Raw genomic sequence first — 23,740 nt, forward strand, 5'->3', positions numbered from 1 at the left:
CGTGAAATAAGAAATATTATATGCGGTATCGGGGGGGGGGGGGGGGTGGAGAAATATTTCATTCACTTCTATCATCGTGAATGATAACTTTGGCCGGACACACATGACCGCCTCTCTACCAACCACGCCACTGGTACTCACACTACGCAGTGGTATCAGGAGTACCTAACTGCTACCAAACTGAGACTTTAAGCCTTCCCTGGAGCACTATTATGGTATATTGTAACACGCTTCCCTTCCATTCATCTCAATCTATAAAGGAGAGTGTCTTTGTCTGGTCGAGGTTGGAGGCCAGGAGCTAGGGTCGAGCCTCGCAATACTTGTCAGGGTGACTGGTGGGTGGAAGGGGGAGGCCATAGGCCGGTCGGGGTAGGCCTCCAAGCCCACCCTCCGTGTGAATGTAATCGTAATGATTGTTTCTAATACCCCAATTACTTCACTCTATCCTGACTGACAGTGATCAAACTTATTGCTCCCTACATGGTCAGGGGCTTGACAGCTGAGGGGTCAGCGCTCGGGATTCGTAGTCCTAAGGTTTCGGGTTCGATTCCCGGTGGAGGCAGAAACAAATGGGCAAAGTTTCTTTCACCCTGATTCCCCTGTTACCTAGCAGTAAATAGGTACCTGGGAGTTAGACAGCTGCTACGGGCTGCTTCCTGGGGGATATGTAACAAAAAGGAGACCTGGTCTGGCCTCCAGACCAGGTTTGGTTTGGTGTTGTCTGCTTCCAGGTCTTTTTCTCTAGTCGTTACAGGGAGGAAGTTTCAGTTTATCATCTACTGTACTTTTGGTCTTCTGTCACCTGTTTCCATTTGCATCACCTTGCACTTTCTGGTTCTGAACTCCACTAACCATTTCTCAGTCCAACTCTGCAGACTGTCTCGGTTATCTTGGAGAATCTTTAAGGTCTCATCTGTCACAACTCTAATTTCCCATCGTCTGCAAACATCGACATATAAGACTCAACTCCTGAAGAAAGGTCATTTACATTGATGAGAAATAGAATGAGATCCAGCACTGATCCTAGAGACCCAGTTCGTAGAGACGTCTACGACAGTCCGACTTCTTAACCCTTACTGTCACTCTCTGACTCCTGTCTCTTAGGTAATTCCTTACACAAGTTATTGCTTTTCTGCTTACTTCCGCCTGCTCTTGTGAGTTTGTGTAGTGATCTCTTGTGAGTTACTGTGCCAAAGGCTTATTGGCTGTCCAGAAATACAGTCTCTATCCTGCCTTATTTTAGTTACTTTGTCAAGGAACTCCAGTAGGTTTGTTAGACATGATTATGCTTCCCTTAAGTCATGTTGATAGTTTTTTACATGTCAAGTTATCTCGAGGTGTGTAACTAGTCTTTACCTGAGTGTTGTTGTGAGTACTTTACAAGGCGGTGCTTGTGAATGTCAGTGGTCGGTAGTTAAGTGCTTCTTCTCTATCTCCTTTCTTATATATTGTTACCGCATTGGCCTTCTTCCAGCAGCTGGGCAATTCTCCCTTTGTAAGTGACTCATTAAATATCATTGCCAGAGGTAAGCTGAGGGCCTGCGCTGCTTCTTTTAACATCCAGGGTGATATATTATCTGCTCCAACGGCTGTGGTCTCGTCCAGTGATGCTAATTGTTTTTTTTACTTTTTGACCAATCCACACACTAGAAAATGAAGGGACGACGACGTTTCGGTCCGTCCTGGACCATTCTCAAGTCGATTGTCTTGAAACGTCGACGAAACGTCGTCGTCCCTTCACCTTCTAGTGTGTGGTCTGGTCAACATACTTCAGCCTCGTTATTGTGACTCATCGCCTGTTTTTTTACTTCTTCTGTTGTTACCGAAATATTGAACAGCGTCTCATCTTGGGTCGTCATCTCTCTCTTCTGAGACTAAGAGCCGCTCAGGCGCTGCTGTGAACGCCCTGGAAACTGGCGTTCACAACCTTGCAAATTTCCTAGTTACGTTCCGTATGGTCTCTGCCGCCGGTGTACGGGCTCACCATAGCCCGTGCTACTTGGAACTTTGTTCCAGGTAGCGAATCTTTAACAACAACAACTGTGCCGTTGTCCGTGATGTTGCCAGTCGTTCACTGTAACTTGTCTCCTTTATGACCATATTGGAGTCTTGGCTGTTTGTTTGTTTTGTGTTGGAAGCAATACTATTTTCAGAGTTTCTTATATTTATGTATTTGTTACCCAGTTCTGTTGCATCTATTCCAGTTTTCTTCTATCCTTTGACCTCTCTATTTCCTCCATTCTCTCTTGCTTTTCGTGTTAGCTTCCTAGACTGTCTCTTGAGGCACAGGTGACTGTATGCTCGCCTCCGTGTTCATTGTTGGCACGAAACTGTTCAATTAATCAATCAATAACTTTATTCGTGAATGTTTTGTACATTTTTTCATCTTTGCATCTCAATTTAAATTGGTCCATTATTCCCTGTACAGTTTCTCCTCTACGTTCTTCCTGAAACTATCCTTTCCCTGACCCCTTGACCCCGTGACCCCTTGACTTCTGGTCCAGTGATCATAGTTTTAAGTTCAATCATATAGTCAATGACCAGGACACAGTGATCACTGGTTCCTTGAGGTCTATCACCCTGGTGGCCGGGGTCTATCACCCTGGTGGCCGGGGTCTATCACCCTGGTGGCCGGGTCTATCACCCTGATGGCCGGGTCTATCACCCTGGTGGCCGGGTCTATCACCCTGGTGGCCGGGGTCTATCACCCTGGTGGCCGGGGTCTATCACCCTGATGGCTGGGTCTATCACCCTGGTGGCCGGGTCTATCACCCTGGTGGCCGGGGTCTATCACCCTGGTGGCCGGGGTCTATCACTCTCCAGGGAGGAAGAACATCTAAAATAAAAACAAATCAGCGTCGCCGTGCGCAGGACGTTCTGTGGCGGAGAGTGTTGTGGGGGGGGGGGGTGAACAGGGGAGGAGGAAGTTACCACGGAGAAGGAGAAAGTTAGAAGGAGAGAGAGGGAGAGAGGGAGAGGGAGGAGGAGAGGGAGAGAGAGGGGGAGAGGGAGAGAGAGAGGGAGAGGGAGAGAGAGGGGGAGAGGGAGAGAGAGGGGGAGAGGGAGAGAGAGGGGGAGAGGGAGAGAGAGGGGGGAGAGAGGGGGGGAGAGCGGGAGGGGGGGAGAGAGGGAGAGAGGGGGGGGCTAGAGACGACACGGGAGGGAGGGCAGGAATGCAGGCTGGTGGGGGTGAAGGTGGAGGGGTGTGTATGTGTGTGTGTGGGGGGGAGAGAGGGGTGTGCACAGTCAGGGGGGGGGGGAACAGCTACAAACAATCAATACTCCCCCCCCCCACCCACCCCTCACCTCTCTACCCCTCCCCTCCTCCCCCTCTCCCCCCCCCCCCCCCCATAAAAAAGCAGGTACGGCCAGCCAGTGGTCGCACACGCTGGCCGTCTTCAGTAATGTTGCTGTACTTCTTTGTTGCAAGGGGGAGTGGGGGAGGGGGAGGGGGAGGGGGAGCGCTGGGTGTGGCCTGGTAGTGGGCGCTGACTGGTGCCATGGTGGGCGGGGGTAGTACCCCAGAGTGGGCGGGGGTAGTACCCCAGAGTGGGCGGGGGTAGTACCCCAGAGTGGGCGGGGGGTAGGACCCCAGAGTGGGCGGGGGTAGTACCCGAGAGTGGGCGGGGGTAGTACCCCAGAGTGGGCGGGGGGTAGGACCCCAGAGTGGGCGGGGGTAGTACCCGAGAGTGGGCGGGGGTAGTACCCCAGAGTGGGCGGGGGTAGTACCCGAGAGTGGGCGGGGGTAGTACCCCAGAGTGGGCGGGGGTAGTACCCGAGAGTGGGCGGGGGTAGTACCCCAGAGTGGGCGGGGGTAGTACCCCAGAGTGGGCGGGGATAGTACCCCAGAGCGGGCGGGGGTACAAGAGCTACACCTGACCCCCAGGGTCACGGCTAGGCGTGCCCCCGTGCCCACCACGGGCTGACGGGCACGTGCCGGCGTGCAGCCGTCCTCACCTGCACGTCACACCGCCATAATTACGCCATCAAGCATCTCCAGCCTTGATCTGGGCGGATGCTGCGCTGGAAACTCTCCTGGAAGGTGGAATAATTCCGTTACGCGTTACTGTAGCGCTGAGGAGGTCTTCCAGGAGTGAGCAGCTTCCTGGAAGAGGGCGCTACAAGCCTTCCAGAGATCAACAGCATCCTGGAAGAGACATCAACAAGCTTTTCATGTGGAAACAGCTCGCTGTTAGGTGAACTTGTGTGGGTGAGGGGGATTAACATGTCCATCTTGGAGCACACAACTCACTGCTAGATGAGCTACACGACTGCTAGGTTGGGTGAGGGTGTGGTTGGGGGTGTGGGTGTGGGGTGTGGTTGGGGGTGCGGGTGGTGAGGGGGGGGGGTACAGCAAGATGAGGGAGGGGCCGGCAGCAGCGAGGCATCACCCCACCGAACCATAAGTGTGCGGTTCAGAGATGAGCAAAGGTCAGGCGGTGTTGTGGCTGGGGGGGTGTGGCTGGCGGGGGTGTGGCTGGCGGGGGTGTGGCTGGCGGGTGTGTGGCTGGCGGGTGTGTGGCTGGCGGGGGTGTGGCTGGCGGGGGTGTGGCTGGCGGGGGTGTGGCTGGCGGGGGTGTGGCTGGCGGGGGTGTGGCTGGCGGGGGTGTGGCTGGCAGGGGTGTGGCTGGCGGGGGTGTGGCTGGCGGGGGTGTGGCTGGCGGGGGTGTGGCTGGCGGGGGTGTGGCTGGCGGGGGTGTGGCTGGCGGGGGTGTGGCTGGCGGGGGTGTGGCTGGCGGGGGTGTGGCTGGCAGGGGTGTGGCTGGCGGGGGTGTGGCTGGCGGGGGTGTGGCTGGCGGGGGTGTGGCTGGCGGGGGTGTGTGGCTGGCGGGGGTGTGTGGCTGGCGGGGGTGTGTGGCTGGCAGGTGTGTGGCTGGCGGGGGTGTGGCTGGCGGGGGTGTGGCTGGCGGGGGTGTGTGGCTGGCGGGGGTGTGTGGCTGGCGGGGGTGTGGGGCTGGCGGGGGTGTGGGGCTGGCGGGGGTGTGGCTGGCGGGGGTGTGGCTGGCGGGGGTGTGGCTGGCGGGGGTGTGGCTGGCGGGGGTGTGGCTGGCAAGGGTGTGGCTGGCAGGGGTGTGGCTGGCGGGGGTGTGGCTGGCGGGGGTGTGTGGCTGGCGGGGGTGTGTGGCTGGCGGGGGTGTGGCTGGCGGGGGTGTGGCTGGCGGGGGTGTGTGGCTGGCGGGGGTGTGGCTGGCGGGGGTGTGGCTGGCGGGGGTGTGTGGCTGGCGTGGGTGTGGCTGGCGGGGGTGTGTGGCTGGCGTGGGTGTGGCTGGCGGGGGTGTGTGGCTGGCAGGGGTGTGGCTGGCGGGGGTGTGGCTGGCGGGGGTGTGGCTGGCGGGGGTGTGGCTGGCGGGGGTGTGTGGCTGGCGTGGGTGTGGCTGGCGGGGGTGTGTGGCTGGCAGGGGTGTGGCTGGCGGGGGTGTGGCTGGCGGGGGTGTGGCTGGCAGGGGTGTGGCTGGCGGGGGTGTGGCTGGCGGGGGTGTGGCTGGCGGGGGTGTGGAGCCATCACCGCCTAGCTCACACCCGCGGCACCTGTTGACACTCAGATTACTCGAGCAACAAGTTGCTCCTTCAGACTCCTCGAGTTTTCACAGATTTTGGTCTTGGTGAGTTTGTTGTGAGAGAGAGTGAGGTGATGAGGCAGGAGGACTCTGGCAGCCTCTCGCTGCACCCGAGGCCCTCTTAAAGCTTCTAAAAGAGCTCTTTAAAGCTCTTTAATGCTCTTTAAAGCTCCAGCTGGTAGCTCCTAAGCCGCTTAGGCATTTACAAATCTTTCTCTTGGTGATTGGTGATTTCTCTTGGTGATTGGTGATTTCTCTTGGTGATTGGTGATTTCTCTTGGTGATTTCTTTCTGGAGGTGATTTATATTCACCGATTTATCGATAACATATCTTGTTTTTCCTCGCGATTTTCTTTGGGGAGATTATTTCGATTTTTTTTGGTAATATCGCCATTTGGTAAGATAATCTGATCGTTCTGATATTACTCACTGATGATAATCACAGAAATCATCGATTATTATTGTAATCTGTAGTTTGGGCGATCAGATCTTACATCACCGCAAATGTAATTGGCTTCGCTTAGAAACTATTCTTGTAGTGGTTCTTGAACCTGTTAACCTGTGTAACTACCTTGTTAGAACTGCATCTTACTTAAAGCTACAGAAATTTTAGGATTCAGTCCCTAAGACGATTATGTAACCTTTAATCCACTACCACCCACAGGATGGGTATGGGGTCCACTACCACCCACAGGATGGGTATGGGGTCCACTACCACCCACAGGATGGGTATGGGGTCCACTATCACCCACAGGATGGATATGGGGTCCACTACCACCCACAGGATGGGTATGGGGTCCACTACCACCCACAGGATGGGTATGGGGTCCACTACCACCCACAGGATGGGTATGGGGTCCACTACCACCCGCAGGATGGGTATGGGGTCCACTACCACCCACAGGATGGGTATGGGGTCCACTACCACCCACAGGATGGGTATGGGGTCCACTACCACCCACAGGATGGGTATGGGGTCCACTACCACCCACAGGATGGGTATGGGGTCCACTACCACCCACAGGATGGGTATGGGGTCCACTACCGCCCACAGGATGGGTATGGGGTCCACTATCACCCACAGGATGGGTATGGGGTCCACTACCACCCACAGGATGGGTATGGGGTCCACTACCACCCACAGGATGGGTATGGGGTCCACTACCACCCACAGGATGGGTATGGGGTCCACTACCGCCCACAGGATGGGTATGGGGTCCACTATCACCCACAGGATGGGTATGGGGTCCACTACCACCCACAGGATGGGTATGGGGTCCACTACCACCCACAGGATGGGTATGGGGGTCTACTACCACCCACAGGATGGGTATGGGGTTCACTACCACCCACAGGATGGGTATGGGGTCCACTACCACCCACAGGATGGGTATGGGGTCCACTATCACCCACAGGATGGGTATGGGGTCCACTACCACCCACAGGATGGGTATGGGGTCCACTATCACCCACAGGATGGGTATGGGGTCCACTACCACCCACAGGATGGGTATGGGGTCCACTACCACCCACAGGATGGGTATGGGGTCCACTACCACCTACAGGATGGGTATGGGGTCCACTACCACCCACAGGATGGGTATGGGGTCCACTACCGTCCACAGGATGGGTATGGGGTCCACTACCGCCCACAGGATGGGTATGGGGTCCACTATCACCCACAGGATGGGTATGGGGTCCACTACCACCCACAGGATGGGTATGGGGTCCACTACCACCCACAGGATGGGTATGGGGTCCACTACCACCCACAAGATGGGTATGGGGTCCACTACCACCCACAGGATGGGTATGGGGTCCACTACCGCCCACAGGATGGGTATGGGGTCCACTATCACCCACAGGATGGGTATGGGGTCCACTACCACCCACAGGATGGGTATGGGGTCCACTACCACCCACAGGATGGCTATGGGGTCCACTACCACCCACAGGATGGCTATGGGGTCCACTACCACCCACAGGATGGGTATGGGGTCCACTACCGCCCACAGGATGGGTATGGGGTCCACTATCACCCACAGGATGGGTATGGGGTCCACTACCACCCACAGGATGGGTATGGGGTCCACTACCACCCACAGGATGGGTATGGGGTCCACTACCACCCACAGGATGGGTATGGGGTCCACTACCACCCACAGGATGGGTATGGGGTCCACTACCGCCCACAGGATGGGTATGGGGTCCACTATCACCCACAGGATGGGTATGGGGTCCACTACCACCCACAGGATGGGTATGGGGTCCACTACCACCCACAGGATGGGTATGGGGTCCACTACCACCCACAGGATGGGTATGGGGTCCACTACCACCCACAGGATGGGTATGGGGTCCACTACCACCCACAGGATGGGTATGGGGTCTACTACCACCCACAGGATGGGTATGTGGGTCTACTACCACCCACAGGATGGGTATGGGGGTCTACTACCACCCACAGGATGGGTATGGGGGTCTGCTACCACCCACAGGATGGGTATGGGGGTCTACTACCACCCACAGGATGGGTATGTGGGGCTCATAATAAATTAACTAAACTAAAATAAAGAGCAATCTTTATTGCAGAAGCAGGTGGTAGGTACCTAAGACTACCATGCTTCAGAGGCTTACTTATTCCTGTTGCATGACAAGGTGCACTGCAGCCCAAGAGTAGGTAGTAGTATCTATGACCTGCAGTCATGCATCGCTCTGTCAACCGCACGGGGTCAAGCAGTCCTGGGGTAGTTAGTAATGTCATCCTAGACCACAAAGAACGTCTATACCTGGATTTACCCTAGGGCCACCATCTCTAGTGGCCTCGACGGGGACAGGTAGTCAAGGGATCCTCGCCAGGAGAATTTTGAAATGGAAAATTGTTTTCACATTAACGGCTACAGCAATTAGGCTGTTCTGTGGGGTTTGTTACCCTCTGGGTGAACAAGCATTTACTGTAATCTATTCAATCACAGATAGAGCGCCTCTCTGTTCACCTGAACTGGCCTCGCTTCTTGCAAGATTGGCGTTCGAAGCTGGTGGTTAATCTCAGGTCTGGACATCATCTTCATATTCCAGCTCCTTGTTAGCATGCCTCATTCACAGTGGTAGAGTCTAATTGCTCTCTCCTCATAACTACCTTTCTTTCTCTTTCTCTAAACTCGGTGTCAATGAGGAACAGAAGTTTCCAGCAATTGTCTGAGGTCACACGAGACAAGGCTGTTGGGCAGTCATGTAACTTCCAGAGGCGCCTCCGGGGGAGGGGAGGGGGGGAGGGGAGGGGGGGGGGGATGTCCCGGGACTTCCAGACGTCTTCCTTCTAGGGAGACGTCGGCAGGCAGACGTCAGACGCAAGAGCCAGCACTTTCCTCAGGAGCCTTGGCTGGGCCCACTGATGTTTCTGTGTCTCAGCCGCATCGTTGTGGTACTGGTTGATTCCTGGTTGATGGGGTTCTGGGAGTTCTTCTACTCCCCAAGCCCGGCCCGAGGCCAGGCTTGAGTTGTGAGAGTTTGGTCCACCAGGCTGTTGCTTGGAGCGGCCCGCAGGCCCACATACCCACCACAGCCCGGTTGGTCCGGCACTCCTTGGAGGAATAAATCTAGTTTCCTCTTGAAGATGTACACGGTTGTTCCGGCAATATTTCTTATGCTTGCTGGGAGGACGTTGAACAACCGCGGACCTCTGATGTTTATACAGTGTTCTCTGATTGTGCCTATGGCACCTCTGCTCTTCACTGGTTCTATTCTGCATTTTCTTCCATATCGTTCACTCCAGTACGTTGTTATTTTACTGTATAGATTTGGTTGTGATGTGTTGTAGTTGTCCTGGTCACCACAACGGGAGCGTGTGCCGTTGACAACGGGGGCGGTGCGTGTGCCGTTGACAACGGGGGCGGTGCGTGTGCCGTTGACAACGGGGGCGGTGCGTGTGCCGTTGACAACGGGGGCGGTGCGTGTGCCGTTGACAACGGGGGCGGTGCGTGTGCCGTTGACAACGGGGGCGGTGGGTGTGCCGTTGACAACGGGGGCGGTGCGTGTGCCGTTGACAACGGGGGCGGTGCGTGTACCGTTGACAACGGGGGCGGTGCGTGTGCCGTTGACAACGGGGGCGGTGCGTGTGCCGTTGACAACGGGGGCGGTGGGTGTGCCGTTGACAACGGGGGCGGTGCGTGTGCCGTTGACAACGGGGGCGGTGGGTGTGCCGTTGACAACGGGGGCGGTGCGTGTGCCGTTGACAACGGGGGCGGTGCGTGTACCGTTGACAACGGGGGCGGTGCGTGTGCCGTTGACAACGGGGGCGGTGCGTGTGCCGTTGACAACGGGGGCGGTGCGTGTGCCGTTGACAACGGGGGCGGTGCGTGTGCCGTTGACAACGGGGGCGGTGCGTGTGCCGTTGACAACGGGGGCGGTGCGTGTGCCGTTGACAACGGGGGCGGTGGGTGTGCCGTTGACAACGGGGGCGGTGCGTGTGCCGTTGACAACGGGGGCGGTGCGTGTGCCGTTGACAACGGGGGCGGTGCGTGTGCCGTTGACAACGGGGGCGGTGCGTGTGCCGTTGACAACGGGGGCGGTGCGTGTGCCGTTGACAACGGGGGCGGTGCGTGTGCCGTTGACAACGGGGGCGGTGCGTGTGCCGTTGACAACGGGGGCGGTGCGTGTGCCGTTGACAACGGGGGCGGTGCGTGTGCCGTTGACAACGGGGGCGGTGCGTGTGCCGTTGACAACGGGGGCGGTGCGTGTGCCGTTGACAACGGGGGCGGTGCGTGTGCCGTTGACAACGGGGGCGGTGCGTGTGCCGTTGACAACGGGGGCGGTGCGTGTGCCGTTGACAACGGGGGCGGTGCGTGTGCCGTTGACAACGGGGGCGGTGCGTGTGCCGTTGACAACGGGGGCGGTGCGTGTGCCGTTGACAACGGGGGCGGTGCGTGTGCCGTTGACAACGGGGGCGGTGCGTGTGCCGTTGACAACGGGGGCGGTGCGTGTGCTGTTGAACAGTTCTGGTATAGTCACAAGATTTGCAATCACGAAAAACAAAATCTCTTTTCCGTCTTATTTCGTGTGGAAGATGTGTCCCCGAGACAGCACACCTCCGTCACACTTGTCAAGATCTCTCTCTTATCCCTTCCCTACCCCCCCCCCTACAATCCCCCTCCTCCTCTACCCCCCATCTGGCGACCCATCACCCCCCACCCTCGGCCCACCCTCAGCCCCCCACCCGCGGCCCACCACCCCCAGCAAGGCGGTGTACTCCAACAACTCGGTCCCCGCCCACACCCGAGGCCTGGAAGGTCGTACCACAAATGGCAGTCTCAACCGGGGTTGTTTTTCTATCACCAGCAAGGTAAATGGTTTACATTAGTTTACGTTAATTATAGAAGTGTTTGTGGTTTAATGTTGGGGTCCGTGAGGTGTGCGAGGAGCGGGCCTTCGTCAGCAGGGGGAGAAAGCACGATAACCCTGTCACCTCACGCCCTTTGCCCACACAAAAAGTGGTGAGCAGAATAGTGGCTTTGGGGCTCCTGCTTGGTGGGTGTGGCGGGGCCGTCTCTCTCTCTCTCTCTCTCTCTCTCTCTCTCTCTCTCTCTCTCTCTCTCTCTCTCTCTCTCCTTCCTCTCTCCTCTCTCCTTCCTCTCTCTCTCTCTCTCTCTCTCTCTCTCTCTCTCTCTCTCTCTCTCTCTCTCTCTCTCTCTCTCTCTCATTCCCTCTCTCTCTCACACACACACACACACACACCAGGCAGAAACAAATGGGCAAAGTTTCTTTCACCCTGAATGTCCCTATTACCTAGCAGTAAATAGGTACTTGTGAATTAGTCAGCTGTCACGGGCTGCTTGCTAGTGTGTGGTGTGGAGAAAAAAAATAGTAAACAGTTGATTGACAGTTGAGAGGAGGGCCGAAAGATCAAAGCTCAACCCCCGCAAACACAACTAGGTGAATACAACTAGGTGAACACACACACACACACACACACACACACACACACACACACACACACACACACACACACACACACACACACACACACATTCACACACACATTCACACACACACACACACACACCTAGGAAGCAGCCTGCAGCAGTTGTTTAAGTCCCAGGTACCTATTTACTGCTAGGTGAACGGGGACATCAGGTGACAGAAAAATTGCCAATTTGTTTCTGCCTCGGCTCAGTCACGAGGCCTGAATGTTGGGGAAAAGGGGGGGGGGGGGAGTAGAAGAGGGGCCCAACAGCGATTTTTTTTTGGTACTTGTTTCATCTGTCTGGTCTTGGTGGCTACTCTCTCACCATGACTCTTGGCTTCCATCCCGTGAGGTACTCTCTGACCCACTTTACATCTCTTCCTGATACACCAGCCTGTTTCTCTACTTGTAGTAGGAGTCTCTCTCTGTCTCTCTCTCTGTCTCTCTCTCTCTCTCTCTCTCTCTCTCTCTCTCTCTCTCTCTCTGTCTCTCTGTGTGTGTGTCTCTCTCTCTCTCTGTCTGTCTCTGTCTCTCTCTCTCTGTCTGTCTCTCTCTCTCTCTCTCTCTTTGTCTCTCTCTCTGTCTCTGTCTCTCTCTGTCTCTCTGTCTCTCTGTCTCTCTCTGTCTCTCTCTGTCTCTCTGTCTCTCTCTGTCTCTCTGTCTCTCTCTGTCTCTCTCTCTCTCTGTCTCTCTCTCTCTCTGTCTCTCTCTCTCTGTCTCTCTGTCTCTCTCTCTGTCTCTCTCTCTGTCTCTCTCTCTCTCTGTCTCTCTCTCTCTCTGTCTCTCTCTCTGTCTCTCTGTCTCTCTCTCTGTCTCTCTCTCTGTCTCTCTCTCTCTCTCTCTCTCTCTCTCTCTGATTCTCTGTCTCTCTCTGTCTCTCTCTCTCTCGCTCTCTCTCTCTCTCTCTCTCCCTCTCTCTCTCTCTCTTGATTTCTGTCATTGCAAGAACTCAAATACATTTGTCTTGCACAATTGTCTTTCAGTAATTCCTGCAGGAGGCACTTGGAGAGTGTTAACTGGTGTGTTCTACACGACGTCTTCAGAGTCGTCATTGTAACAGTCTGCAGGAGGACGTTTGTTAATGATGTCCGGCTGTAGTTCAGCAGTTCTTGTTTTCCATCTTTTCCATCAGTCTGGAAGCGATTCCTTCTCCTGAGAAAAAGATAATACTATAGCATGATGATAACTTGTGAGGTCTTCAGTTTCTGCTGTGGCATCTGTGCTTCCACTGTTATCAGTACATATTAAGCGCGTCTGTTCTGCTTTGTTAAGCGGGTCTTTCCTGCGGGGGTCACTGTAAGGGCTGTTTGCTCTAGTGGGGATAAGGAGTCTGGATAGAATCTTTATTGGGATAAGTTCTTTATATATTTCCTTATCAGTGTGTGTGTGTGTCCCGGGGAGAGCCGGTCGGCCGAGCGGACAGCACACTGGACCTGTGATCCTGTGGTCCTGGGTTCGATCCCGGGCGCAGGTGAGAAAGAATGGGTAGTTTATTTTACCCTATGCCCCTGTTACCTAGCAGTAAAATAGGTACCTGGGTGTTAGTCAGCTGTCACGGGCTTCTTCCTAGGGGGGTGGAGGCCTGGTCGAGGACCGGGCCGCGGGGACACTAAAGCCCCGAAATCATCTCAAGATAACCGTCCCTCCTCTCCTTCGTGGTGTCTTCGTGTGGAACACCAACCTGGTTATTCACAGTCATCTTCCTTGGCCTGGGCCTCTCCTGGGCCGTCTTATACTCCTTGTCTTTGCTGTGTTATTCTCCTACTGTTTCTCTGCCACAGCTCCTCATGTGTGGGTATTCGCTCATTGCCTCTTCTCTATTCATCGGGATTCCCGTCTGTTCTGCTTTGTCTGCATTTCTTCCAGGCTAATTTGTATCTACTCTCGGACGTAGGTTCGAACCCTCGTCACGACCCTCGCGGATTTGTTCATTTGATGCATCACGCTATTGTGGTTTGTGTGTAGTGTTTCTACTCTGTGTGCCCAGCCACTGCCGCCTCAACAATCGACTACCTTACCTTGAGGTTACCTTGAGGTGCTTCCGGGGCTTAGCGTCCCCGCGGCCCGGTCGTCGACCAGGCCTCCTGGTTGCCGGACTGATCAACCAGGCTGTTGGACGCGGCTGCTCGCAGCTCTACGTATGAGTCATAGCCTGGTTGATCAGGTATCCTTTGGAGGTGCTTATCCAGTTCTCTCTTGAACACTGTCACTAGTGCCACATCTGGCCCAGTCTTCCCTCTCAGAATTGCATCAATCGTTTCTGAGCGTCTTTGCATTTGCTTGTTATGTACTCCATCATGTCTTGTGTTCATGTTTTTGTTTCATTTCCTGTGCTTTTCTCTCCATAGGATTACGAGTCCCAAGCGCTGTCCACTCAGCCACCAGGCCGTGATGTGTGTATGTACTCACTTGGTTGTGCTTGCGGGGGTTGAGCTCTGGCTCTTTGGTCCCGCCTCTCAACTGTCAATCAATTGGTGTACAGGTTCCTGAGCCTACTGGGCTCTATCATATCTATATTATAAACTGTGTATGGAGTCAGCCTCCACCACATCACTGCCTAATGCATTCCACCTGTTAACTACTCTGACACTGAAAAAGTTCTTTCTAACGTCTCTGTGGCTCATGTGGGTACTCAGTTTCCACCTGTGTCCCCTAGTGCGTGTGCTCCTTGTGTTAAATAGTCTGTCTTTATCTACCCTATCAATTCCTCTGAGAATCTTGTATGTAGTGGTCATGTCCCCTCTAGCCCCCTCCCCACCCCTGTGTGTGTGTGTGTGTGTGAGTATCGACACTAACAAGGTGTTATCTGCAAGCATCTCCTCCGCCTGTGGGCATGTTCGCCTCATGCCCAGGATAGCTGGGTCTCGTCCTGGGACCAGCCACGGCTCCTCGGGTAATTATCCTGACCTCAGCCGCCATGACCTGCCCAGAATGCCTGGCGGGTTCCTCTTTGTTTCCCGTGCCGCCGTGCCCAGGTTTTTTATACCCGTGGCGTGGACCACTGCCGGTTGTGTTGGGCCGGACCGGCTCCGGCCTCGCCCCGACGCAGCGCCCATCAGGCAGGCGACGGCCGCCCTCCCAAATGCAGTGTACAATCGTCCTCCTTGGCATTTAACACCTTGGTACAGGAACAAGAAAGGAACTGTATTCCTTAAAGTGGCTGTGTCCATACACAAGATTAGCGTCGTAAGAAAGCGCTGATGTTTGGTTACGTTGTGTGTGTTTGTGTGTGTATACAGCTGACTGAGAGAGAGAGTTGTGTTGTTCTAATCTTCCAGTTCTTTATCTCTCCTCCTTAGAACAGTCCAGACCTTTACTAACGTTAAGGTATGGAAGGATGTTTGGGGATGTGGAGAGTGGTTCCAGCTGTATAAAGTGTTCCAGATGGAGTGGAATGGACTCCAGAAGGAGTGGAATGAGGTTCCAGGTATCCAATGGGCTTTCAAGAAATATCCGAATTAATTTCAGGAATTATCCAAAATAAGTTCCAAGAGGTATTTAAAAAAGTTCCAGGAGGTATGCAAACAGGTTCCAGAAGATGTATAAGGGTGTTCCAGACCCCAAACCTCCCACCAACACTGCCAGATACCCACCAAGTGCTGGACCTCGTTCGGTTCCCGCTTTTTTTTCCAGTGGCGGGAAGCCCCCGAAAGCTGCTGACTCCGAGAGCCCGCGGTTTTTTTCCGAGGTGTAAGTCAATGGGTGGGCGTCGCTGGCTGGTGTGACGGACCTCCGGCTCACACAACATTACAGGATTTGTTGCTTCTGATGACCGGCAGACTGAGGGCTTCCTAAGCCAGACAGTACACTTTGTGCGACACGCCCCACACGGGCCTGGCCGACACACACGGGCCTGGCCGACACACACGGGCCTGGCCGACACACACGGGCCTGGCCGACACACACACACGGGCCTGGCCGACACACACACACGGGCCTGGCCGACACACACGGGCCTGGCCGACACACACACGGGCCTGGCCGACACACACACGGGCCTGGCCGACACACACACGGGCCTGGCCGACACACACACGGGCCTGGCCGACACACACGGGCCTGGCCGACACACACGGGCCTGGCCGACACACACACACGGGCCTGGCCGACACACACACGGGCCTGGCCGACACACACACGGGCCTGGCCGACACACACTCGGGCCTGGCCGACACACACACACGGGTCTGGTTGACACACACACGAGCCTGGCCGACACACACACACAGGGGCCTGGCCGACACACACAGGGGCCTGGCCGACACACACACGGACCTGGCCGACACACACACGGACCTGGCCGACACACACACGGGCCTGGCCGACACACACACGGGCCTGGCCGACACACATACACACACACACACACACACACACACACACACACAGGGGCCTGGCCGACACACACACACACAGGGGCCTGGCCGACACACACACACACACACAGGGGCCTGGCCGACACACACACACACACACAGGGGCCTGGCCGACACACACGGGCCTGGCCGACACACAAAGGGCCTGGCTGACACACACGGGCCTGGCTGACACACACACGGGCCTGGTTGACACACACACACACACGGGCCTGGCCGACACACACACACACACGGGCCTGGCCGACACACACACGGGCCTGGCCGACACACACAGGGGTCTGGCCGACACACACAGGGGTCTGGCCGACACACACACGGGCCTGGCCGACACACACACACGAGCCTGGCCGACACACAGGTGACACAGGTCTGGCCGTGCCAACCTAGTATATAATAGTATATACATATTGAGATATATTTGGCTCAATATGACCAATTGCTGGCGTTGTTGATCTTAGAGAGTAAGATTTCTAGACTTCTAACTAATGTCTTAGTATCAGTGTTAAGAAGAGTAACAGAGGTACAGAAAGTCATGGTAAAGAAACTCTAGTAATTCTTGAAGGATGTTCTAAACGTGTCGCTCCACTCAGGAACATCTTCAGTTGAAAAATAAATACATAAGGTGCAATTTTTGGCTTAAATACACAGGGAGTAAATATGTCCCCAGATCAAAAATTGGAATTCATTGTTAACTCTAAAACATAACAAAAAACTGCTTATTTACTGCTTAAGAACAGACAAAATAAACAATACAACTCGGAAAAGCAAAGTCGGTTAACACTGTCCTCCCCTCATGCAGCGTGGCTCCTGCATGAGGGGAATATAAGCAAGTATGTTCAGAAGCAAGTCTGCTTAAGTTGGTATAACCACCAAGTACTTACCTAATTGTGCTTGCGGGGGTTGAGCTCTGGCTCTTTGGTCCCGCCTCTCAACTGTCAATCAACTGTTTGCTAACCCGCGACACAAAATTACGAGTCGTGCGCGCTATCCACCAGGCTACCAGGCCCCCCTTGTGGATTTGTTCATTTGATGCATCAGACTATTGTGACTACTGTGTGTAAGAGCGTAAGGACCTCGTTACCTTGCACAGGCTGACACCTCACCAAACATCTCCGGATAACGAGGACATCTCTACCGCGGTCACCCATCCACCCAGAGTACCCGAGTGTCACAACTTAACCCAATTGTTTGGCCCTTTCTGTTGTTGTTAGGTTGTTATAGATTCAGCTACTGGGAACACACCGTTCCAAGTAGCACGGGCTATGGTGAGCCCGTAGTGGACTTACCTGGCACAGGAGCGGGGCAAGTAGCACGGGCTATGGTGAGCCCGTAGTGGACTTACCTGGCACAGGAGCGGGGCAAGTAGCACGGACTATGGTGAGCCCGTAGTGGACTTACCTGGCACAGGAGCGGGGCTGTAACTGGGCCCTTTCCTCTTATTCCTACCTTATTAATCTTTTCCTTACCCTACATTTCCTTACCCATATTCCTTCGGCCCTTCCCCTCACCCCCTCTCCCCCTTCTGATCACCAGTATACACATATACTACAGTATATACATACTAGCGTATACATGAGAGTATATCGCCTCTAGTATACACATCCAGCAGCAGCCAGGAGATAGATCTCTGTCCTCTACAGCATCTCCCGCCCAACACAAGTGACACAGTCTACAGGGGCCTGGTGGCCTGGTGGATAGCGCGCACGACTCGTAATTCTGTGGCGCGGGTTCGATTCCCGCACCAGGCAGAAACAAATGGGCAAAGTTTGTTTCACCCTGAATGCCCCTGTTACCTAGCAGTAAATAGTACCTTGGAGTTAGTCAGCTGTCACGGGCTGCTTCCTTGTGTGTGTGTGTGGGGGGGGGGGGGGTGTAAAAAAAAAGGTAGTAAACTTTAGATTGTAGGTAGATTGACAGTTGAGAGGCGGGCCGAAAGAGCAGAGCTCAACCCCCGCAAAAACACAACTAGGTGAATACAACAAGGTGAGCACAACTAGGTGAATACAACTAGGTGAGCACAACTAGGTGAACACAACTAGGTGAATACAACTAGGTGAACACAACTAGGTGAATACAACTAGGTGAATACAACTAGGTGAATACAACTAGGTGAGCACAACTAGGTGAACACAACTAGGTGAACACAACTAGGTGAACACAACTAGGTGAACACAACTAGGTGAACACAACTAGGTGAACACAACTAGGTGAATACAACTAGGTGAACACAACTAGGTGAACACAACTAGGTGAACACAACTAGGTGAACACAACTAGGTGAGCACAACTAGGTGAACACAACTAGGTGAACACAACTAGGTGAACACAACTAGGTGAGCACAACTAGGTGAACACAACTAGGTGAGCACAACTAGGTGAACACAACTAGGTGAACACAACTAGGTGAACACAACTAGGTGAATGTAACTAGGTGAACACAACTAGGTGAACACAACTAGGTGAACACAACTAGGTGAATACAACTAGGTGAACACAACTAGGTGAACACAACTAGGTGAACACAACTAGGTGAATACAACTAGGTGAACACAACTAGGTGAACACAACTCGGTGAATACAATTAGGTGAACACAACTAGGTGAATACAACTAGGTGAACACAACTAGGTGAATACAACTCGGTGAATACAATTAGGTGAACACAACTAGGTGAATACAACTAGGTGAATACAGTGAACATATTAGCGTTTACAGACGATAATCTAGCGACAATTTGGGACCAAAAGGGAGCCGGGGGCGCCCGGTCATAAGCGCGGTAATGTGGTAGATGATGCGTGTGGTGGCGCCCTAGTGGGAGGCCGGGCGTTAGAGCCCCCTGGAGACGGGTCCTGTGATCACGTCTAACGGGCAGTAATTATCATCCTATTGAACACTTGAACTGTGATAAGAACACTGTTCTCTCACTCACAGTTGCCAGGCTCCGTCCGTGACGGGAGGCGACGGTGACGACACCCCAGGTGACACCCAGGTGACGGTATCGTCACTGTGACGGGAGGATACGAAACCTCTACATCTCTCGTCAATAGTTGATATTATACAGTATAGGAGCTCGCAAATGCACTAAAACAGAAGCGAAAAAGAAACAGGGAAAAAGGAGGAAACCCCACCTCCATTTCATACATTGACGCAAATATCACAGTAACAAAGTTATCGCGAATAACGGAACTCAATTACGGGCTCACCATAGCCCGTGCTACATGGACATTGCATTCTGAGTAACTAAATTTAAAACAACAACAACAACAACAGATCTTGCAAACTTGAGAACCCAAGTTTATTGCGCTTTTTAACACTCTCGTAATGTTTCCCAACTCGTAAATTGTTAAATACAGACTAAGACACTGAGAAAAGATGTATCGGTTTCGTAAGGGGAACGCGTCAATGGGTGATGAATCCTATCCCCCTGAAAGAGAGAACAGTTGACTTCATTAGTGAACTTGGTCATCTTGATAATGAGTAAAAGTCAAGTTATTTAACACTGTGGAGGAGCGGCCAGCACCGCGGGGCGTGATAAGCTGGGCCGGGAATGAATGAAAAGTTGAAGACTTGTCTTGAAAGTTCCTCCTTGTATTCTCAAGACCACATCTTCCAACTACTGGTTATCTTCACCAAAATATGTATGTGTATATATATATATATATATATATATATATATATATATATATATATATATATATATATATATATATATATATATATATATATATATATATATATATATATATATATGTGTGTATATCACGAAAATAAACACGTGATTAAGAATGTGACAATGTCAGACCACGGAGGAAAAATGAAACAGGAAATTTCCTTAAGTACTTTCGTATATTAAATACATCTTCAGAAGGTCATTTTACAGATCGAGTGATGGGTATAAATAGGCAGGAAGGAGTGGTGAAGTAAGGTGAGGTACAATACTTGGACAACGCAGAAGGCCCATTGGCCCATCAGATGCACCCAATTGGCACATCCGATGTAGCACAATGGCCCATCTGATACAGCAGACATACAAGCATAATATATAGGTAATTATAACATAAAGAAGTAAATATATACAATAAATTAGTGAGACAAATGTTTTTCAATGATTCTACTTAAATCGCCCTTTAGCTGATCTATTAGAAATGGATCTAAGTTATATAGACCACTGCTAATATTCAAATTACTTTCTTTGGTGATCTGTATCAAAGCAGATTCAATTATGTTTCTGTTATAGGTGCTTTTACAATTTGTTATTGAAGAAGCACTCTCCCAATCAATTTGGTGAGCTTTTTCTGACAAATGCACAAACAAAGCATTAGACAATTGGCCATGTTTTACAGAGTATTTATGTTGCGATATTCTACATTTTAAATCTTTAGATGTTTGCCCGACATAGAACTTATTACATTCCTTACAAGGTATTTTATAAATGACGCAATTTATTTTTATAAATTGCGTCATTTATAAAAATACCTTGTAAGGAATGTAATAAGTTCTTAAGTAAGTAAGAGGTATACTGTAGAGCCAGTAGTGTACAGCAGATGGTCTGGTATACTGAAGCAGCCCCGAAGGTATACAGGATCTCCCAGCCTAATGTCAAGGGCGGCCAGCTGCGGCTATCAGGCCAATCACTGTTTTTATCGTCACGTTGAGTTTAATAAGACCGGCCGTATTTTTATCATTCCGACGGCTGTTTTTATCCGGACGGCCGGTGTTTTCATCCGGACGGCCGGTATTTTTATCCGGACGGCCGGTATTTTTATCCGGACGGCCATTATTTTTATCCGGACGGTCGGTATTTTTATCCGGACGGCCGGTATTTTTATCCGGACGGCCATTATTTTTATCCGGACGGCCGGTATTTTTATCCGGACGGCCGGTATTTTTATCCGGACGGCCATTATTTTTATCCGGACGGCCGGTATTTTTATCCGGACGGCCGGTATTTTTATCCGGACGGCCGGTATTTTTATCCGGACGGCCGGTATTTTTATCCGGACGGCCGGTGTTTTTATCCGGACGGCCGGTATCTTTATCGTATTTCCGGCCACAGGTTCCCTGTGTCTACCCTTTGTGTTAGGTTTTCTGGGTACTAATTTCTCGCGTAAGTTTTTACCTGAAGTACAAGTCTAATATTGGAAAGGTTGCAGTCGCCTATTATTATTATTATTATTATTATTATTATTATTATTATTATTATTATTATTATGAGACGACTTGTGAGTGCTGATATATGACTTATAGGTTCCCCTTCACGTAGCTAGTTTTAAGTTTTGCTCTACAAAGTTTCCTCTGGGTCCTCCCCGCCAGTCAGCTGGTAACTTGGTGATGAGTAACTGGTGAGTGAAGAGCGGTGAAGAGGTGATGATTTGTAGCAAGACGATCCTCCTCATCGAGGGCTCGAACTCCGGCCGACGTCGCTGGCGTTGTTTAGGTAGAGCAGCGAGCCTGATCACACACCTGCCTCTTGCCTCTCACGTGTATAACAACATGCAAATATGAACAAATCATTCACATTCACAGATCAAGCATCCTGTTATATTATGCTGTTGCTCCTTTTAAGATATCAAATTACCGAGCTGACCCGGCAAGATAGCCAAGTGGAGGCTGCATGCTTTGCCCGCTGCTTTATAAGGAGTATATGTGTTTATTTTGACCCTGCATGCGTTCGGGCCGTGATATCTAACATCAAGACCGACCGACAAAAAAGTTGGTCTTCAGCCGGTGGTTGGCAGCGTGCGCCAAACTGTGCCTTAGTTCCGGTTGTGTTAAGGTGGTTCAGTGATGCCTCATCTTCCCGTTAATGGTTAAATGTTAACTGCAGCTGAGAGCGGGTTCACTCGTGGAGATGGGACGATTACGGCCGCATTTATCACGGAGGAAGATACAGCATTGCCGGCGCTCTGCCTCCACCCTCACCCCGGCCCTCCACACAGGTGCCTCCACCCTCACCCCGGCCCTCCACACAGGTGCCTCCACCCTCACCCCGGCCCTCCACACAGGTGCCTCCACCCTCACCCCGGCCCTCCACACAGGTGCCTCCACCCTCACCCCGGCCCTCCACACAGGTGCCTCCACCATCACCCCGGCCCTCCACACAGGTGCCTCCACCATCACCCCGGCCCTCCACACAGGTGCCCCCACCATCACCCCGGCCCTCCAAACAGGTGCCTGGCCTCACCCCGGCCCTCCACACAGGTGCCTCCACCCTCACCCCGGCCCTCCACACAGGTGCCTCCACCCTCACCCCGGCCCTCCACACAGGTGCCTGGCCTCACCCCAACAAGACTGTCATTCCTTATCTCCGCCGTGCCCTTTGAGACCACCTGGATCAAGATCCCCGGGCGATTACCGCACCCGCACCCAGAGAGCACCGCGGCTTCTGCCCCCTTCTCTTCCTCTGACTCACATACCATTGATTTGCGGTGTGATACAAGAGCTAGGAATGTGCCTCTTCCCAGCACCCCAGCGGCTCCTAGCACGTCCCGGCGAACACACCACCAGATAAAACACTGATTCTCTTCGGTCTCTGGATTTGGTGTGTGTCCGGTGTGCTGGATTTGGTTACAGACATTCAGAGATTGGATCCATGTAAGTTCAGTAGAATTTCTGGTTGCAATTCTTTTTACCATGTTGTAGCGCAGTCGATTAAGGAAGCGTTTGGGATGCTGTCGGGCGTAGGTTCGAACGCTCGTTACGGCCCTTGTGGATTTGTTCATTCAGAGACTGGATTAAGCTACCTCTATTCTGACCTTAGATTCGGCAGTAATGTTTGTGTGTGTGCGTGCGTTCACTATTTGTGCTTGCTGGATCGAGCTGTTAGCTCCTGGACCCCGCCTTTCTAACCGTCGGTTGTCTAATGTAGACTCCCAACCTATCTTCTCCAGTATGTTAGTATCATCAGCCGACATGTTCATATGTTGACCAGACCACACACTACAAGGTGAAGGGACGACGACGTTTCGGATATTATTACTATCTCCTCTACTACACCTTACTTTCCTCCTCACCTCTCTCTTGCCTGTTTATTGCCTGTCTCTACTTCCTCTTCTCAATTGACTTGAGAATGTTCCAGGACGGACTGAAACGTCGTCGTCCCTTCACCTTCTAGTGTGTGGTCTGGTCAACATACTTTAGCCACGTTATTGTGACCCGTCGCCTGTACATGTTCATATAATTATGTAGTGCTTCTGCTTGCAGGACTTGAGAATGGTCCAGGACGGACCGAAACGTCGTCGTCCCTTCACTTTCTAGTGTGTGGTCTGATCAACGTCATTCTGATTGATCGTTTAAGTAGATGATAAACATTACTGGTCCTAGCGGAGTACCCTGTGGTACTCCGCTAGTAACACTCCTCCAGTCAGATACATTGTCTCTGATTACCGCCCTTATCTGTCTGTCAGAACATTTGTCATCCATGTCAGCAGTCTGCCTGTCACTCCTCCAGCATGTTCCAGTTTCCTGAGCAACATCTTGTGTGGGATTCTATGAGAAGCCTTTCTTAGGACCAGATAAACATGGTCAACACAACCAACGCTTCCTTGTAGAATCTCTGTCGTTCTATCATAAAAATTAAATATATTTTTTAGAAAGATCTTCTTTGGTGTGTCTGGTGGTGTGGCAGCAACCTGTCCTCTTAAAAATAACGTCGCTATTGGCCGTTTACCAGTATGGCCGAAAGTGGACGTAATTTGAAAATGAAAAAAAATTAAAATAAATTTGGGATTTTTTTTTCAACAACAGTAAGTTAAGGGTCCTCTGGTTGGTTAGGTGGGCAGGAAATTCTCATAAAGTTTCAAAACGTTATGAAAAACGTTAATTGAAAGTTTCCTCTTTTAA

At 52.5% G+C, this 23,740-nt stretch overlaps 1 protein-coding gene across 1 annotated transcript; it reads right to left on the reverse strand.

The window, feature by feature from the left end:
* Positions 1-5,752: 5,752 nt before the first annotated feature.
* LOC138366388 (uncharacterized) lies at positions 5,753-22,812 on the reverse strand. The gene is made up of 4 exons (XM_069327429.1): positions 22,748-22,812; positions 12,478-12,672; positions 9,337-10,542; positions 5,753-5,849 (listed from the first exon to the last, which is right to left on the reverse strand). The coding sequence occupies exons 1-4, from the start codon at positions 22,810-22,812 to the stop codon at positions 5,753-5,755; spliced, it is 1,563 nt and encodes a 520-aa protein (XP_069183530.1).
* Between the last annotated feature and the right edge of the window lie 928 nt (positions 22,813-23,740).

Source organism: Procambarus clarkii, chromosome 19, assembly GCF_040958095.1.
Source record: "Procambarus clarkii isolate CNS0578487 chromosome 19, FALCON_Pclarkii_2.0, whole genome shotgun sequence".
In the NCBI taxonomy this organism is placed as follows: Eukaryota; Metazoa; Arthropoda; class Malacostraca; order Decapoda; family Cambaridae; genus Procambarus; species Procambarus clarkii.